Source organism: Ammodytes marinus (assembly GCF_949987685.1).
Source record: "Ammodytes marinus genome assembly, chromosome: 8".
In the NCBI taxonomy this organism is placed as follows: Eukaryota; Metazoa; Chordata; class Actinopteri; order Uranoscopiformes; family Ammodytidae; genus Ammodytes; species Ammodytes marinus.
Window position 1 is genome coordinate 23,512,521 of NC_137212.1, and position 18,894 is coordinate 23,531,414.

At 40.8% G+C, this 18,894-nt stretch overlaps 2 protein-coding genes across 3 annotated transcripts; one reads left to right on the forward strand and one right to left on the reverse strand.

The window, feature by feature from the left end:
- Nucleotides 1-479: 479 nt before the first annotated feature.
- Nucleotides 480-8,931, forward strand: lrrc40 (leucine rich repeat containing 40). The gene is made up of 15 exons (XM_080033218.1): nt 480-1,129; nt 1,712-1,893; nt 2,091-2,164; nt 2,794-2,923; nt 3,032-3,155; nt 3,338-3,477; nt 3,674-3,846; nt 4,136-4,226; nt 4,742-4,787; nt 4,885-4,987; nt 6,687-6,794; nt 6,920-7,030; nt 7,685-7,762; nt 8,050-8,235; nt 8,494-8,931. The coding sequence occupies exons 1-15, from the start codon at nt 985-987 to the stop codon at nt 8,597-8,599; spliced, it is 1,797 nt and encodes a 598-aa protein (XP_079889344.1). The 5' UTR covers nt 480-984; the 3' UTR covers nt 8,600-8,931.
- A 982-nt stretch (nt 8,932-9,913) lies between these two features.
- On the reverse strand, nt 9,914-14,477 carry ptmaa (prothymosin alpha a). 2 transcript variants are annotated; one of them, XM_080032360.1, is made up of 5 exons: nt 14,281-14,477; nt 11,642-11,710; nt 11,476-11,543; nt 10,711-10,810; nt 9,914-10,549 (listed from the first exon to the last, which is right to left on the reverse strand). In XM_080032360.1, exons 1-5 carry the CDS (start codon nt 14,323-14,325, stop codon nt 10,511-10,513), a joined length of 321 nt encoding a protein of 106 aa, XP_079888486.1. In that variant the 5' UTR covers nt 14,326-14,477; the 3' UTR covers nt 9,914-10,510. The 2 variants fall into 2 exon arrangements, with proteins under 2 accessions (XP_079888486.1, XP_079888485.1); XM_080032359.1 differs by having other exon boundaries at nt 10,711-10,811; nt 11,471-11,543.
- Between the last annotated feature and the right edge of the window lie 4,417 nt (nt 14,478-18,894).

Consider the following 18,894-nt stretch of genomic DNA (forward strand, 5'->3'; position numbering starts at 1 on the left):
TTTTCTTTCACACTCCACACTAGTTTTTTCTTTCACACTCCACACCAGCTGGTGGCGGTAATGCACAAATTCTTTGTTTTCCAACCGTCAAAAATAACTCCAAACGAAGAAGAAGTGTGGGTGTGGAGGACTTTCATCAGGGCCGTGTCTGAACTGCCATACTAGCGTCCTACATCCTACATACTCATGCATACTCTCTACTCAAAGATCGATTGTGTATGCGAGCTGCGTCTAAAACGTTCTCAGTTGAAGTATACTCAAGCAATGAAGAATTTCTTCTTCTTCTTATAAGATTCAGGCAGTTTAGACACTGTTAAGCTTATAACCGCCCTCTACAGGTTAGATATTGAACTAGATTTTTACAGTCCTGTGTTCATCATCTGTGTTTTAGACCTCTTGTTTTATAATAATGATGTTTTGAGGCGGAGGATCCCTCCGACGCTCTCTGTCCGGCTCATCAGCACTCAGCTGTCTGTGAGTTGAGCTGGACGAGCCGCGGTGTGTGGGACAGCGATCTGTTCTGATCTCTCTCCACTATCAGACTCACAACACTCATTTCACTTAGTGACTCTAATGTTGTTAGGTATTTATCTTCATCTCTTATCTATTGTAAGAGTGTATGAATGACTGCACGTACAGTTGTCAGATCGCGGAACCCCAAACAATGTTGTTGCCTAGCAACTTGCTCGAAAATATTTCATTTTCCTGGGCGGGTAGAATTGACCCAGTGCATTGTGGGGCGGTTGAGTAGGAAAAGTATACGATCGATTCATACCCAAAATCTTCCCGGAAGTTAGTACTCATCCGGGAATTTCTCACATACCCAAACTCGCATACCCAACCGTCACATACTCAAATTGAAGTCAAAATGAGTATGAGTAGGACGTTAGTATGGCAGTTCAGACACGGCCCAGGTCTCTGTCGGTCTATGTAAAAGGCCTGTGAAGTTAACAGTTGACTGCTGCCATTCTCACCAAACTACAAATGTCTCGATTCAAAAGACCGGGGAAGGTGGACTCTCTGGCGGGCTTTAAGACAGAAAACACCGAGCCCTCCATTCCTTACGGTCTGCTGAAGGCAGCCAGGAAAAGCGGCCAGCTAAACCTGTCTGGAAGAGGGCTGACAGAAGGTAAACTTCTCCTTATCAGCCCGCGTAAATATGGCCACAGTTCTGTTGTCATGACAGGCGTTTCCGAAACCCCGAGAGAGAGGTACGGGATATCCTGAAATGAATTGAAAAGGTGTAGGCCTAAGTGGCAGGATATGTGACAATATGAAAACAGTGTAGCCTAGAACTAATGAATGTGCTGTGAAAATGGTTACCCTAATATGTAAACAGATATTTTGACACAAGCAAGGCTGCAGTCTCATTCCCACACTGTTGTTTAACTTTTAAATTGTTGGCAAAATCCCTAAAATACTCAAATAATATAGCTCACTTCATGCAAGGGGGCATTACAGCAGATCTCTACTGGTTCATCTGCAAATCTTCTGTTAAACCTGGCTCTTAACATGCTATAAAATAAGTCTTCAAACAAATATATACCTGTTAGTCTCAAAACCTTAACATGTTTAATTAATCCGCTTTCACCGTATGGTAGTGAAGTGTGAGGTCTTCTGGAGGAAGACTTTGAAAAATAGGACAAACAAACAATTGAAACCCTGCACAGTGTGTGTGTGTTTATGTAATAACTATATTAACGTATCTCAGTCCCTCAGAACGTGTATCGATTAAACCTCGACACACCAGAGGAGGCCAAGCAGAATGTGGCCTTCGGAGAGTCGGATCGCTGGTGGGAACAGACCGACCTCACCAAACTGCTGCTCTCATCCAATCAGCTTACACAACTGTCCAACGACATCGCACTACTGACCGGGCTCAGTACACTTGATGTAAGTATCACCAATACGTAACCTACCAGGCCTGACAGAGTAGCTCACCCACACATCCAGGTCATACTAGGCATCTTACGCATTTTACATATTGATTAAGGTGGTGCCACTATGAAACAAGAGTAGTATTCATCTAAGTACTGAGTTCATTTAGTACATTTTAGTTCATAGCTAAAATGTTGATTTTTCTCTGTCAGCTCCATGACAACCGGCTGAGCAGTTTACCAAATGATCTGGGAAAACTGCAAGAGCTCCAGCAACTTCGGATCAGGTACACACACAAACACACTCACTCACTCACTCACTCACTCACTCACTCACTCACTCACTCACTCACTCTGACACACAAGCGCACACTCTCTCTCTCACACACACACACACACACACACACACACACCTTGTACCTACAAACACTATGCAGACCTTATGTATCAAATATTTTAAATTGTTAAGAGGACAAACTTGATTACATTTAATATTGAGATGCCCTTACTTCCAGGCATCGAAATGTTTGGGGAATAGGCGTGCTAAAATGCCTTGTTAGAGTTTTGATCATCCATCTTGATTCTAGACTTTTGGTCACCCTTTGGTGTTTTTGCTGTTAGTGATGATGGGGACCAGATTGTGTTGCCGATGAAACCTTTATTTGTATAGAAACAATGTTAAATAATCAGAATGAAAAAGAACAATTCAAATGAACAATTCTTGCGGCACCTGTGGCCACTCATTATGGCACCTCAGGTTACAACCACACACTCACTTTGGCTTGACTGTTTTAGATAAGTAACCCTACTTTTTTTTTTTTTTCAAATAAGCCCCACAAAAAAGTTCTGACAGCATCACAAATCCCTGATTAGGGCAAAATATTAATGTTCGGGGTCTGTTTTCCTGTGCCCTCAGTCATAACCAGCTGAGGTCACTGCCTGTGGAGGTGTGCGCTCTAAAGAACCTCCGCTCCCTCACACTCCAGGAGAACATGCTGGAGAACCTGCCAGAGGAAATAGGACAACTGGAGAACCTGACCGAGCTGGTAACCCATACTGGCACAACATGAAGTCATTCACTATCATCAGGCTCTTTTTATTGTGTATTTTGATTGGTTGATTGAGATGTCTTCTTGTCCTGTGATTGGTTAAAGGACCTGTCCAACAACAATCTGAAAGGCCTGCCCTCTGGCTTAGGCCATCTCACCTCTCTGCAGAAACTGAACCTGAGTCAAAACAAACTCAGCTGTCTGCCTGACAGCCTGGGCCAGCTCACAAGTAAGAGCAGCTTCACTGTTATGTCAGCTTTTCTGATTCTTTACGTGGTCGCTTTTAATACTTGATGTACCGTGTTGAAATGGTCAAATAGTGGACTTTATCAACTGTTTACCTAAAAAAAAACAATGCTTTACCTGCTTCCCAGCACTGTACAAGTATGCGTTTGTGACTTGATTTGACAGATGTGAAGCTGTTGGACTGCAGCAAGAACCAGCTGACTGACATTCCTGCCAGCCTATCAGAGATGATCGCTTTGGAGCAGCTCTACCTCACACACAACAAGCTCCGCCTCCTCCCAAAGCTGCCTGCACCCATGCTCAAGGTAGCCATAGAAACACCATTTAGTATTCTGTGTTACACAAACTTGTCATGGTTCATTTATTATTGATAATTAACATGGCAAATGATGACCGATAAAGGAATTTGCATAGGGAATGTCAACTCTTGCATCTGCATTGCCTATATGTTGTTGGATATATCACAATCCCCAATAAATGTCATTCTGTTTACGTGTGTAGGACTTTTATGTCGGGAACAACCAGATTGAGCAGTTGGAGGCGGAGCAGCTGGCCTGCCTGAAAGCCATCTCTTTCCTAGAGCTGCGAGACAACAAGATCCAGACGCTGCCCGACCAGATCACCTTACTGAGCACGCTCACACGCCTCGACCTCACCAACAATGACATCACCAAGTAGGACGCTGGCATCATGACGCCTTTTTACACCAGTTCACACTATTGTCATTTTCTGCTCACCAGATTTCAGCGTATAGATTCTCCAATCAGATATCATTATATCGTTATACATCATTATGGATGTTATGTAATCCTTAATCAATTCAGCTCGATGGGACATGTTCACGACTAACACCCTTCAATCTTGACAGAGCAAATGCTATGCAATTGTTTACCACTATCTACTGTCAGTACATACATTTACAGTTTCAGACATTTTAATGTGACTTGGATCCATCTCTGTCAGCCTTCCAGCGTCCCTCAGCCTGCTGCCCAATCTGAAGGTGTTACTGCTGGAGGGAAACCCTCTGCGAGGAATCAGGAGAGACATTCTCACTGTAGGTAACACACTCAGGGCACAAACAGATTGAAGAAGGAACGGAAGATAATGCATTGTAGTCAAGCCTGTCTGAAATCCCTCAATAGTAAACTACCGGTATAACTTTACCATGAAGTATCTTGAATCTTATCTAGGCTTTAATTTTAAAATACAAACAAATGTTGACAAATGGATCTAAACTGGATACAAATTTAAAACGCCAATAGATTGCATTAGTGTTGGAAAATCTGGTACAATAATCTTGTATCTACAGAAAGTAGCACACACATGTTTCCTTTTTATATTTAGCTGTTCATTTTTGAGGAAAAAATAACGATTTGATAGCTGCAGTTTAGTGGATACAAACCAGAAATGATAACATTACAGTTGATAAATTCGGAGATTTTTCTGTCTTTATAGAATTTCACTAGCATGTTTCCATGTAAAACCCTTAAAATAGCTGGTAATGTTCACATACTTCTTCATTAGAACACAAGGCATCCTTACACTCCTCTTCTGTTGTCCTCTTCACAGAAAGGAACCAATGAGCTCCTGAAATATTTAAGAGGAAGAATTAAAGGTACAGTTTACTTTATTGCCAACTTTTGACTACTGAACCTAAATGAGTTCAGTTACTCTGTGTGATGACCTCTGTTTTTGTATGTGTGCCTCTGCAGAGGAGCCTGAGAAAGAAGATGAAGGAAATACAGCCATGACATTACCCAGCCAGGCCAGGGTCAATATGCATAGTATAACAACTCTGAAGTCATTGGTTTACAGGTCAGTTATATACAGTTGTGTCTTTATTTTAATTTCTTTAATCAATATAAAAAAAGATTTCAATAATTTTTTGTTGTTGTTGTTTTGGGTACATTTATTTCCAACTAATAGGCTGGCAATTCTGCTGCCTCACTTCTGCATGCCGCATTCATCCCAGAATGGTGAAACAGACTTTTCAGTTATGTAAATCTCGGCTTAATATAATTGTAGTATTAGCACTATATAAGTACTATTTGTGTTTTTGTGTTAACATTAGCCCCGCATACAGCTGCCATCTTGATGTTGTCACATAACATTTTGAAGCAGCTGATTGCTCCAAGTTACCACCTTTAATCTTGTCGGAAGTCAAGGGAATTTTAGTTTGAAAGTTGCAACAGGAAATATTTCACCACCAGGGGGCAGAAATACTGCACGTTGAGGACCTTCAGTTCCACAAAAGTGATTTGTGAGCATAGTAATATTTATATAATGTGTATATGTAATTACATCAGAAGTATTATTAAATAATGTTAATATAATTAATACATAATATTCATTTTGGTTTCAGCACTAAGGGTGTATTCACACTGGGAAAGTCCACTAGTTCACTTGCTTTGGTCCAGACCAAATAGAGTTTAGATTTTTTTTGTTTGGTGTGGTCCACTTTCATATTGCCCCTTTTGCAAGTGAACCAGCATCACGAAGCAAAACCACACGTGATCTGAGGTCATTCATTCATTGGACAGACATTCTGGGGTGGAGAGAAGCAGGAAAAACTAAGTAAAAACTGCGAAATATATAACTGATACGATATGGGGTTAAAAATAATAAATAAATAAATAAATAAATAAATAAATAAATAAATAGGCCAACATCTAGCCTATAAATAAAATTAAAAAAACATAAAATTAGTGTTGTTTCATATGGTTATAATATGTAGGCCTGTGTCAATGTGTGGCTTGTAGCCTACGATGTGAAACATAATATTTACTGTATTTTTGCTGCTGGACGCGCGGCTCGCGAGGAATAGGCTCAAGCTGACACACAGCTGATTTAGCCGTGTGTCAGCTGGGTGTGAGTTCGGCGCGGCTCAGCTCCAAACTGACACAGGGATGGTATTGACGGTACCGTAACATGGGATGCAAAGTAAAAACACGCACTTCATACAAAGCGCAGCGTGAACCTGTTGTCACTGTGCGGGAGATGCCCCCCTCTCCTTCATCTGATCGCTGAACACATCAGCATGTTTACGCGTCCTGTCTATCAAATGTAATGTATTCGCTCGGGGCTCCCGGTCAAACCACAACTAATCTTCCTAACAATGGCGACAACAACACTTTCCTATAATGTGAAGCTGACAGCGATTTATTAAAAAAGAAAAGGCACAGTGCTTCCTGCAATTGGGTCGGATCGAGTCCGGCCAAATTCACACCACAAACGAACTGCAGCAGAGCGTTTGTTTGGTCCGCCCCCGAGTGCGATTGCTGTATTCACACCTGTCTGAAAGATGCGCACCAAAGGCGGAAGTGCATCTGAGTTCGTTTCAACTGAACTAAACACGGCATGTGTGAATACACCCTAAAGCAACTTTTGCACCACGGAGTCATTTGATTAACGATGTATATCTAAATGTTGCTTAAGGTTGAAGATGTTAATTATTGTTAGTTCACTCAATTCAAGTTTCATTAACCAGAGTGTGACTGTTTGTGTTTGTGCTCAGTGAGAAGCAGGCGTCTAGTGTTCCAGATGAGCTGTTTGATGCTGCGGCAGATCAAGGTGTTACCACTGTGAACTTCAGCAAGAACCAGCTGACCTCTCTACCTCCCCGGTACACACACATACGCACAACTATACACACACCCCTGCACTCTGCCTACATCCAGATCAAACATTGTATCACAACACAAGGCTCTTTGAACCCACACTGACCACATCTGTTTGTCGTGTGTGCAGACTGATGGAGTTCCAACCCTCCCTGTTAGACCTCAACCTGGGCTTCAACAGACTCACCTGCAGTTCTCTTGACATCTGCAAGTTCCTGCAGCTGACACACATTGACCTCAGGTGCGCACACACACACACACACACACACACACAGGTCAACACATGTTGATTTACAGAGTATTTCATTTCTAAAACTGCTCCATAGAACTCAGAAATGTATGTTGGCTTTGAAAAACGTTCTGCTTTGACGATATTCACATGTTAGGCTGCAACTAAGGATTGATATGTGAATTGATTTGCTTATTAATTTTCCCTAAATGCTTTTTACAGCATATAACATACAATATCATACATACAGCATATAATTACACAGGAATAAAAAGAGTTTCAACCTGATGTTTTGTCATTTTCTGCTCTTGCGCTGTCACTTTGTGTGAAACAAGCAGGATGATCATTAATTACCGTAAGTCATGGAGGTAAACATTAGAACTACACCATACGTTGCAAAATCCTTCACTTGATATTGTATTTTTTAACTCACAGCTTTTATTTTTACACACTGGGGGGAAATATCAGGCTAGCATTGCAGCTATATGTTCAAATAGAGCCATTGCAAGCCATTTACATAAAATAATTATAATGATATGCCAGAAAGCCATTACTTTAACAGATAGATGCCAGCATTGTTACAGGTTTTGTAAAAGGGTAGTAATTGGAAACCTCCACTAAAGGCTTGAATATTTAATTTATGTCCTGTCTTTTTTCTTCTTTCAGGAATAACGAGTTGAGTGATTTACCATCTGAAATGAACAACTTGACCAAACTACGCTCCATTATCCTCAATTACAACAGGTAAATCACTGTTTCAGGCCCAGTTCAATTCCAAATGAAATCCTAATAATACATAATGAATGTAAAAATGTTTGTCTTCACACCTGACGCCACAAGATGCCATTTGGCTGAAGATCATGTGAGTGTCTGAGAGAAGCTCTAGCCGGTGCTGGCTGACATGGCTCCTCACTTCTCTGACTTACTCAGTTTTGCCGTTTGGCATGGCTACTTTACCTAAACTACAAAATTATAATAGTATAAATATTCAATCATTCAGCAGGACTGTCTCCTATACTTTGACTACTCAGGTTCAAGTCCTTCCCTGAAGTCCTCTATCAAATGGTTTCCCTTGACACGGTGTTGCTTGGTAACAACCAGGTGGGCGGCGTGGACCCTTCTCGTCTGATAAAGTTGGTCAATCTGTCAACGCTGGATCTGTCAAACAATGACCTGCTGAACATCCCCCCTGAACTGGGACTGTGTACCAGCCTCAGGTATGGACTACACCTCACACTGTCTCATACCTCCTCCCAGCATGCACCTGGAAAACTCCCGCAAAGATTTGAGTGAAGGCATTAATCTGCAGTGAGACCCCCACTCAAAGAACAATCTGTCTTGTCACTGTACGTAGTCAATGTTTAGTTTTTGCTTTTCCAAAAAATTCAGGAAAGTTTTTGTCTTTTATTTTGGGGGAACAAATGTGAAAATTAGACCCAGACCCTTGATAAATTGAAGCCTTTGTTGGCCCTCAGGTGTCTCAGTCTAGACGGGAATCCTTTCCGCACACCCAGAGCAGCTATTGTGGCAAAAGGAACCGATGCCGTGTTGGAGTACCTCCGCGGCCGCATACCAACATGACCCCTGACCTCGGCTTCGACAACTCCACCACAGTGATGAACATAGATCTTTTTGGGGGCAAGCAATTTCTGTTTCTAATTGTTTACATTGAAATGCATCAACCAAAAACCTGATCATTCTTTATCTATATTTTAAACAGGTCTGTAATACATAAATACACATATTGTTGTAATCAGACAAACCTGCTTTGAGAGGCAAACCAGTAGCCAATGTTCCCTTTTTAAAGAATATTTGTGCACCATCTAACAGTTAGATATGTGAATGTGAAACATATTTCTATACAATCAGATTCAAACTGACGCCTAATGGGACAGAAAATAACCACTGACAAAGGCACTTATCTTAATAAAGTTTTTGCTAAGAATTTTGAAGAATGGTGTGTATTTTATAATTGTGTGTTAACGGTTATGGTCCAGTCCAACCTCAGTAACTAAATACTTCTTGGAACACAAGCAGCTTTAGAAATCAAAACGGTTTAGTCAGATATCAGTCAGTCAAATGTTGCTAGTTTGTACTATTGTTTACTATTCAAGAATCGTCAATGCATGCATACAAAACACAAATGTTCTTTCATATTTAGTCCGTGTCCCTCCTTTGTTGGAGTTATTTGTGGTTTACTTACCTCAGGTTACTTATAGCTTGTGTTTTGAATACTGTAGGACACTACAGTTCACTGTTCCACAACTACTTCTCTTTCGTTTATTTATTTGACCTATAACAAATCAATTGACCCATACTGTGTGTGCTACAGCTATGTAATTTAACCAAAATCTGAACTGAAAATAACCTGTATACTACTGATATCAGATGGAAATGATCTCATCCATCACTCTTTCTCCAAAAAATGTTAGACAATAGTTTTTCCCATTTGACCAGAACTGCTGTTTTTCACCTGGACGTTTTTCTTGTTCTAAGTAATATATATCAAACTTTTCAGCCGGTTGCACATACAAATATGTTACTGCTACACCTGTGTCGGAGCGTGCAGGGAGGAAAAATACATAGATGGTGTGAATGACATGGTCTCCAGTGCACCAACTGTTTTAAACAAACCTTATTGAAACAGTCAACCAGGAGAGGTGCAACCCAACAAGCTAAAGGAAAGTAAGAATGAGCATACCTGAGCCTTAAACTGAATGTGAGACATCAGCTGTGAGGGGATTATTTTTCCTAAAATGTGGCCATGCAGCCACTGGGAATCCCAGCTGAGCAATTCTGACTGCTGAAAAGATCACACATCAGTGTTAATTCATTACATTCTTTTTTCTTTCTTTTATACTGCAGGTGGAAACAATATCAGACAGGCAGAGACTATTACAAAGACAAACAAAATCAAATGTTTATTGTCCAACAAAATAGTACAGACATAAAGACATTAATACCCGTCCATTATTGATAGACAACAGAAACTACCGCCTTGGCATCTCATAAGAACTACCACTAATGCAAACTCGGCACTGTAAAAAGGGCTGAGGTACTGCTCCCATGTGACTAAAGGTCAACACACACTTTGTTCCTAAAGACCTTGGAATTATATATATTGAAATTAAAGTAAGAGAAACTATGATGTGTTTGACATGCTGCAGTGTGTGTGTGTGTGTGCGTGCATGGGTGTGTGTTTGTGTGAGTGTGTGTGTGTCTGCTGCTTGTCAATTCATACATAACGTGGACGGCTGGCTGATGATGATGACGACCCTGGATCTAAAATTCTTCAAAGCACCACTTGATAACCCAGAAAAGATCCCTGTTGCAAAATGGCCGACCTCCTTACAATATTTACAAAAATATAAAATGTAAATAAAAAATACAAACAAATTCTCTTTTTAAAAGTATTCTTGTCAGGTGGGGGGGGGGGGAGGCTGAGGTGTCGAAGGTTTGCTGGATGGTGGCGTCCTCTACAAGTAGCAAACTCTACTTGTCCGTCTTCTGTTTCTTGGTTTCAACCACATCCTGGAAGAACAATGTGTGAGGTGAGAATGAGAGATTGGATGATGCTGGCGATGCTTTGTTATGGCTAGACCTACAGTATATACAGTATAACAGTGATCTGCTGTCAATTTTTGGCTTTTTTTCTGTAACTAAAATGATTTTTCATGGCAACTCTTCCTCACCTTTTCATCGTCGTCATCATCTTCATCATCATCATCATCCTCAGCTGCTCTCTTCCCTGTTGGCTGATCAAGGTCATCATCTTCATCATCCTCTTCGTCACCTGAACTCACACAAATACACCACAGCCTGTTAGACTTGACACAGGTCGGCACGTATTCCCCGACCTGGACAACATGCTGTCATGTATTCTTCTGTCGTACTGATGAAAAATGAAGACATATTTCAGGTGTATCTGTAAGGTCTGCTACTCAGGTGTATAATCTGGGTTTATGTGTAAAATCTGCTTCAGCAATTGTTGCACGGATGAAAAATAAAATAAATTGTAAATACTGATGTCAGCAGTCTGAAGTACATTCTGCAGTTTCACAGTCGGGCCACTAGGTGGCATACCAGCACTTTTATTAGACTGAACATGGGATACAATGACATTAGCTGGCTTATACAGAAGCAGTGTCCACATTACACATCACATAGTTTGATTTGGGAAAATGGTGGCTGTGACATTCTGCAACTGGAGGGTTCATTGTGAGAAAACCACTCATTCAGATTACGCTTTGCATTTTCAATTGATCAAATCTGGTGTTCAGTTCAAAGTAGAGGGGTAGTTTGGTCAGTAAAACTAGTTTTGTTTAGTTGCTTGACATATGCCCAAGATGCATTTTCCTTGGAACCTGAGTTTACTTTCCACCAATCATGGCAATGCTGGGTATCATGACCTTCTTCCACCCGTTTTGTCCAGCCTGGTATGATGACACCTACCCTCTCCCTCTCCATCCTCCTCCTCCTCTTCTCCCAAGTCCTCCTCGTCCTCCTGCTCTCCATTCTCCTTGTCCTGCCGGCACGAGACAGAGTCATAATGGTTGTCAGAGTAAAGAATTGGATTGTTTGTTTTCTACAAGCTGTGAGAGGAACAAGAGGAGCGCTTCTTACAGTTTTGCCATTGGCAGCAGCATCCTTTTCTTTGTCTGTCTCTTCAGCCAGTTTCTTCTCCTTCAGCTCCTGAAAGCAAACATATTCTCAAAGTGTAAATGACACTAGGACAGAAGGAAATGCTCTAATGACCTGATGAAAATGCATGTTTTTGTCTTTGCTGTAGGTGAACTTTACCAATGAGAGTCAAAAGTCAGTATTCATTTCCCTCCATCCAAAAAAGTACACACTTCCTTGTTATTTGAAACTTTGTATGGACTTTCTGTTTCACTTTCTTGGTGGTCAAACTGCAGAGGCACAGTGGCTACACTCTATTCATCTTCTGTGTAGTAGAGGATGGAATAATGGATTTTCATAAAGTACATTTCTCAATAAAGTAAACCAAATAAAGTACACACTGAATACAATTTTGATTGATTTTATTTTAAAAAGCAGATGTTTAATGAGTTACTTAAAAGTGTATCTTAAGGGGTTAAATGTTACTTTTTTATAGGTGTTTAAATAGATTACGTTTAGATAGATTAGGGCAATATCTTATTATTCTCTTAAGTAAAAAAAATGCTTTGACAGCTGTGACTGTGACAAAAAAAATATTGTAATTATAAGAATGAAATCAATGACATTCGACCCGCTTTCCAGTTGGTAGCAGACAGACATGTGTGTCTTGCTGAAAAAAGGAGGGAAACTGAGATGTTTGCCCTCCATACTACTCCTCACCTTCACGGAGCTAGGCTGCAAGTTGCCTTTTACAGACAGATGATGCTTTGACGTTAAGACCTCCTATTGGTCAGATCCTTTCTAAGTCCCTCCCAGCTCCTATTGGCTGCCTGAAATATGATACAGTCGGTTTCTGCTGCAGTTTACTAATGGACGTATTTACTCAGAGCGAGCCCGGCCACGAGGGAAACCACAGACAAAACCAACCAGCACAAAGACTACAACTCCCAGCAGCCCGGCAGCTGATTATCATCTGCCAGCGATCAGAGCAGGTGCCAAAACGAGCCAATGTTTTTTTGACAAAGCTCCTTTACAGCCCCAGTAGTAGGCCAACTACTGAACATTCAAGTATTAGGCCTATATTAAAGACAACAGTTCGCGGCACACTTGTTGCTGTCTTAATGTCTTGTCTTAAATGTTTTCTAAATGTGACCTATGCAATTAGGTTATAATAGGCCTATCATAACTGCAACTTCGTCATACATAGTCTACTAGCAATAACATACACGCAATCAACCTGTCTGTCGTGTTGGCTTTGTGGCTTGACTGATATTTCCTACTTTACACAATGGTTAAAAAAAATTAAGGTGTTGTAGCCTACTCTATACATCTATCTATATGCTTTATGCCCTAATGTGCTCGCTTTTTCTTCTTTTTTTCTAAGCAGCCTGTTTCCCTCGCGCCCCCCTGCGGCTTGCAGGCAAACAGAGCTCTGCACGCGCGCCTCACGAACGCCTCGCGCACCAGCTGCTTGAAGTAACCGAGGAGAGAGCGCTATACAGACAAACCAAATTAGAGAAGGACACTGGTAGGAATGATATTCTAGCAGCGTCGTATGATACACACATCAACTCCACGACGATAAACATGAACATAGGTTACCACCACCTACGACAGTTGCTCCTCTCCTCAACAACAACTCGCTCCACATGAATTACTTAAGATTATCGATTCAGTCACGTCAGCGCGTGTTATTTTGTTACAGTCTAGCGGGGAAATGGATAACATATAGAGTAGCCGACGTCGTTAAACTAAATCTCAATTTAATATGCATACATTGTTTTTAAACATGCATGCCCACAATAATAGTCCTAACCATAGGCTATGCACTTTGACACGAAACATTCTAAAATATCAACTGTCAACTCTCTCTCTCTCTCTCGCTCTCTCTCTCTCTCTCTCTCTCTCTCTCTCTCTCTCTCTCTCTGTGTCTCTCTCTCTCTCTCTCTCTCTCTCTCTCTCTCTCTCTCTCTGTGTCTCTGTCTCTCTCTCTCTCCCCACAGTCTTGCATCGAAACGGTGGGCGGCATTTTTTATTTATTTATTGAATGATAGAAGTTTTTGGTTTAAATTATAAGGTCGCTTTGATTAAGAGTAGCCTCAAGAGCTCCATAAACAGTCCAAACCTTCATAAACGGTTCAAAGTAGTAGTTTATCAAATGTGTAACTTATAAGATTCGAACGGCAAATCTTTCAGTGCGTTTGGCGACGCATACAGACAGAAAGCACCTGGATGGGACGAACTGTGCAGTGCGTAAATCTAGTTTGTAAAATGACAGGTAGGCATGCTATAATCTTCTCTTGCAGCCTAAACAAGGAGGCGGTGCAGGCTTAAACCCAGAGAGGAAGCAGACGTACTTCTTTTTCTAAACCGGTACCTCAAGCAGCCTGTGTTTATTCCTTTTATACCTGTCTATGGTTTACTCCTTTTTCTAATCAAAGCTCTACTGAGACACTTCAGTAGAATAGGCTACATTAGAATGTATGGCTCAATGTCAAAGTGTTAACGTTAATGATATTGGGTAATATTCAACAAACTGAGAGCCTTCTTTTCGACACTGTCCTTGAACTGAGCACATTACGCATGCAATTCTAAATAGTTATTAAATGCATCAATATCTCTCGTTATTGTCTTGGTCTTACCTTGGCACTGAGTTCTCCGCCACTTTTCACTTTACTGTCCGCCATGGTGGTTGTAGAAAAATAATAATAGTATGCCTATAATAATACCCAGTCAGAATATCGCGCAAATGAAAATGACAAACAAATAGGCATGTGGCTTTTATCCCAGATGGTGTAAATGAATGTCGTCGCCCTGCTGCCAGCGGCGCGTCCACCAGCCGGAGCTCCCGCCTTTATAGAGCAGCGGGAGGAGAGACGGGTGTAAGAAGGGCACGATGATTGGCTGAGGTGATAGTCAGCCTACGATTGGCTAGAAGGAAACAATAGACAGCCTCCCAACCCCGCCCGCGCGCGCGTCTGTGTGTGTGTGTGTGTGTGTGTGTGTGTGTGTGTGTGTGCGTGCGTGCGTGCGTGCGTGCGTGCGTGCGTGCGTGCGTGTGTGTGTGTGTGTGTGTGTGTGCAATCTCGATTTGAAGCTCCACACAAGTTTCTGATTTCTGATCTGTCACACCGACTACCCCTCTTTTATGACAAACACACACATCGCCTGCACATAAATGCACTATAAATATTACACACACTACTAACACGAACATGCTCACTCACTAATCCCTGATCAATCGCACACTACTATGTCACATATGATCTTTTAGTTTACTATTGGTTAAGCTGACCCACTATAGCAACTGCTTCTTCTTACTACTGCCCCTGAAACTAGGCTACTGCGACTTCTACTGTACAGTGGTGGAAGGACTTTTAAGATTATTTGCTTTAGAAAAAGTATGCAGGTCCTGTCAATCTTAAAATAGCCTACAGAACTACAAGATATTTGTATTTTGACATCTCCCAAAGTGCAAGGACAAACTTAATTGCATAAAACACGTTTAAACACATTTAAAAGTATGCTTAAATCAATGCATGCAGGTAATTGGAAACAAATTGTACTTTTCAAAAGTAAAAGCATTCATGATGCAAAAGTACTCCTTTCAGACTGTTATTGTATCATTAAATACATTCTAATGTGGTCTACTTTAAATTGTTTACTATTAGGTACCTGGATCTATAGGCTGCTTATTAGCATATTTGATTACATGCAAAAACAAATTGAGTTATTCATATACTTAGGCTAGTGTGGCATCTTTATTTGAGTTTTTGTTGACAGTAACATTCATCGGATGAGCAAAAAGTCTTTCTTCTGAAGTGAGATGAGTCCAGTGCAAGTACTTAGATTAATTAAAAAAAAAAGTGTTCTATCGTTCATTAACTGCAAAGTATTTTATTCAACAAGTGAGTAAGTACTAGCTATAGCCTACACATAGTAACCATTGCCACTGTTACTCCAACGAGCCTGGTTCAAGTAGCCTACGTCTAATGCTCTAACACTACTAGGCTACTGCAGACACTATACTGCAACTGCAAACAAATAACTATAGCTACTATACTAAACTGTGAATGCAGCTACTAATGAAGTTGCTTTTGTATAATCACTTTGCCTACGGCTGCTTTTACATTCATATCAAATTACTGTTGCATTTGCCACTCCTATTAAAACTGTTGCTTCTAGAACTAGCACAACTGGTATGATGACTACTGGATAAGCCAGGTTGTAATGGCATCATATTTTAAACCATGGCTAACTCAATTATTATGTTGTTTGCATTATTGATCGTAGTGTAACTGATTATTTGTGGTGCAAGTTTTGGTCTACTAATGTTTGATAAGGCACTTAGATATTCAAATAAATAAATCAAGACAGGAAGGAGGACAAGGACGAGAGAGCTGTATCGATGGATGGAGAGGGAGAGAGAGAGACAGAGAGAAGCAGGGAGGGAGATGTGGGTGGGTGTCATCAGAGAGGAAGGGGGGATCGGGTGGGAGAAGTGGCGACAGAGTGGCTGAGGAGGAGAAAAGGAGGAGAGATAGGCTCCAGAAGGAAATGGGGCGGAGGTGTGCAGGGAGGTGTGTAGACAGCTATTTAAATCCTGTTCATGTGACACACACACACACACATCCATGATGTTCAGACATTACACACAGCCACCACTGCAGTGATAATCGGTTTTTATTCATTTTCATAACTAATCCTATAATTCCATGACAACACTTTCTATACTAGGCAATAACACACACTGATAGAAAAACAGATATAACTGATTGATAACATATTTTCTCGATATGCTATTTGTCTGTAAGAAAGCAGTTCTCTCGACGGAGAACAGAATAAAATGCTAAGAGCGCCGATGTGTTTCCCTCACCAACATGGCGGAATGTAGAGTCCGTATGGCGTCGCGATTGTTGAACATTTTAACCGATTGGTTATTGAACTGGAGTGAACACAAAGCCGACGCTTTGCGCACTGTGGGTGGCTGATACAGCTGTCAATCAACAGGATCATTGCTGATGAAGAGGCGGGTTAGTTAGGCTGCAGGTAACAACAGGAGCGAATCAGAGGCAGAGCGGACTGGCTGCTCCATAGGAAAGGTTTAATATCCTCACAACTCTTTGGTTTTCTTAAATCATCAATGCTGCATAGTGCAAGCAACATTTCCTGGTAGATTGGCATTATTTGTAACATGAATGGTAATATTTTACATACAGATGCAGATGGGAGTCAATCGATTGTATCATATTGTTACCTGAAACAACTCAGCCCTTCCATTCTTTGATGCAAAGCTTTTTCTATCTGGAAAAAAAGATAAATAAAGTAGCCTATAACATGGTTGAGAATGGATGTGGCATAACTCCCCTTTTCTATAGTTTGACAACAATTTTAACTCATTGTCCACTTAGATGCTTTTTTACACTCCTTTCACTGCATCTCCAGATTGTGATCAGAAACAGCAAGGGGACAGTTATCCTTAAAGTATGGACCAGCAGGCACATGACAACAGGTGGTTGCAATTTGGAGGTTTTACCCCGTATGGTGTCAGATTAAGGGCTGCCAAAGGGATTTGGCCTGCGATGGAGAGCTCTGATCTTATATGGTGGTGGTTAGTGTTTAAATTGAGATATTTGTAGAAAAAAATAAAGACACATTTGTCACTGTTCCTAAGGTAAAACCAAAACCATCTTTTGAATAATAATTAATTTTAACATTTGCAAACAAAATAACTCAGATCTTTCACTTTTACATAGACTATCATTAATCTCTTCCAGAACACGGCAGGCACATTAGACTTTTCTTTTAGTCAATGTAATATTACAATCACACTACTCAAAAAGAACACAGCATGTTGGAGACTTGTGAAGTATAGCAAAAATGAGAGTTTGCATGTGAATCAACCACTGGCCAGACAGACTACAGGTTTGAAGGAAGATGGTTTTGATGTGTTGAATATTAATTGTTTTAAATGCCTAATAATCCAATTTCTATACAGTAGACTATGGAATCATTTAATCCTTTTATACATAAAGCAGATTAAATGATCCCATAGTCTACAAGCTTGCTGTTACAGTTCTACAGAAGGTGGCAGCAGTGGATAGACATTGAGTGTGATATGAGGAAAATCAGATTCAGATCACTGGTACTTGTCAACTGTGCTGTGAATGGCTCAGGTCTATTTTTCATCCAGGACCACAAACGTAAATAAACTCCCTATTAAAATCAGTAAATCAAGTTGATGAATCCTGACGTTTTTGGGTGGTTGGTTTGCATGGTTAAGTGCACTTATTGCAAGTTGTTTTGCCCTATTTTCAATGTATATATTGTATACAGGCAGAGAGAGGGAGTTTGACTTCACTGCTTGGTGTCACAGGCTGTTCTTTGTTCCCCCTCTTTACAATAATGACAAGATGTCACCTAATTACCAACCTACATGCAAATCATGAAAAAGCCTTCTATTGGGAATACTGCCGGTAGCCAGGTGGTAAACAGTACTCCTAAGGGATCATTTGCCAAAAGCAGCAGTGAGCTTGATGCTGACTGCTTAAAAAGCCTGAGTGGTGAAATAAATTCAAACATTTACCTTACCATCAGTATATTATTTATGCTGGAGATGCAGAGATGGAGATAAGGAGCCTTTAAAGCTTTGTGCCACAGTAAATCCACACGGATACTCTTCTCCATAAAAACATAGGCTACAATGGGACACTAAACAGAGATATTCAGCTGTCGACCATAATTCAATTGCTGTATGAGTTACTTGATCTAAGCCTTTGCCTAATTAGGCACCTTGCAGCTGTGTTATGAAGGCCAATAATAAACAAATATATTAATAAAATGAATATAGGTTCAGATGTCATTTGGGAGACAGGTGATTTGTTTAAGAATCTATTTCCTTTTTCATTTATTTTTCCTCTCCGAGCACACTTCCTCCTTGTCCTGTCTAATCTCTCCCCACTCCCTCTGCTCTCCTGTCCACAAAGCTCTTCTCCTTCTGCCTCCATCACAGGGAGGAAGGTTACAGTTTAAAATGGTGGAGGAGAGAGGAGGAGAACAGTAGCATTGCAGGGCGGATGCACAGAAAACCCAGAGTGGAGCTGCAGCGCAAAAGTGGAACTGGATTAACTGGATGGGAAGAGGCAGCAAACACAATCAGAAGGAGCAGAAGGCTTGTGTTGGGTGTGTTAGGAAAAACGTATTAATTATAATTCAATGGTTGTCAATAAACAGTGCAACAGCATCACAGACTCTTC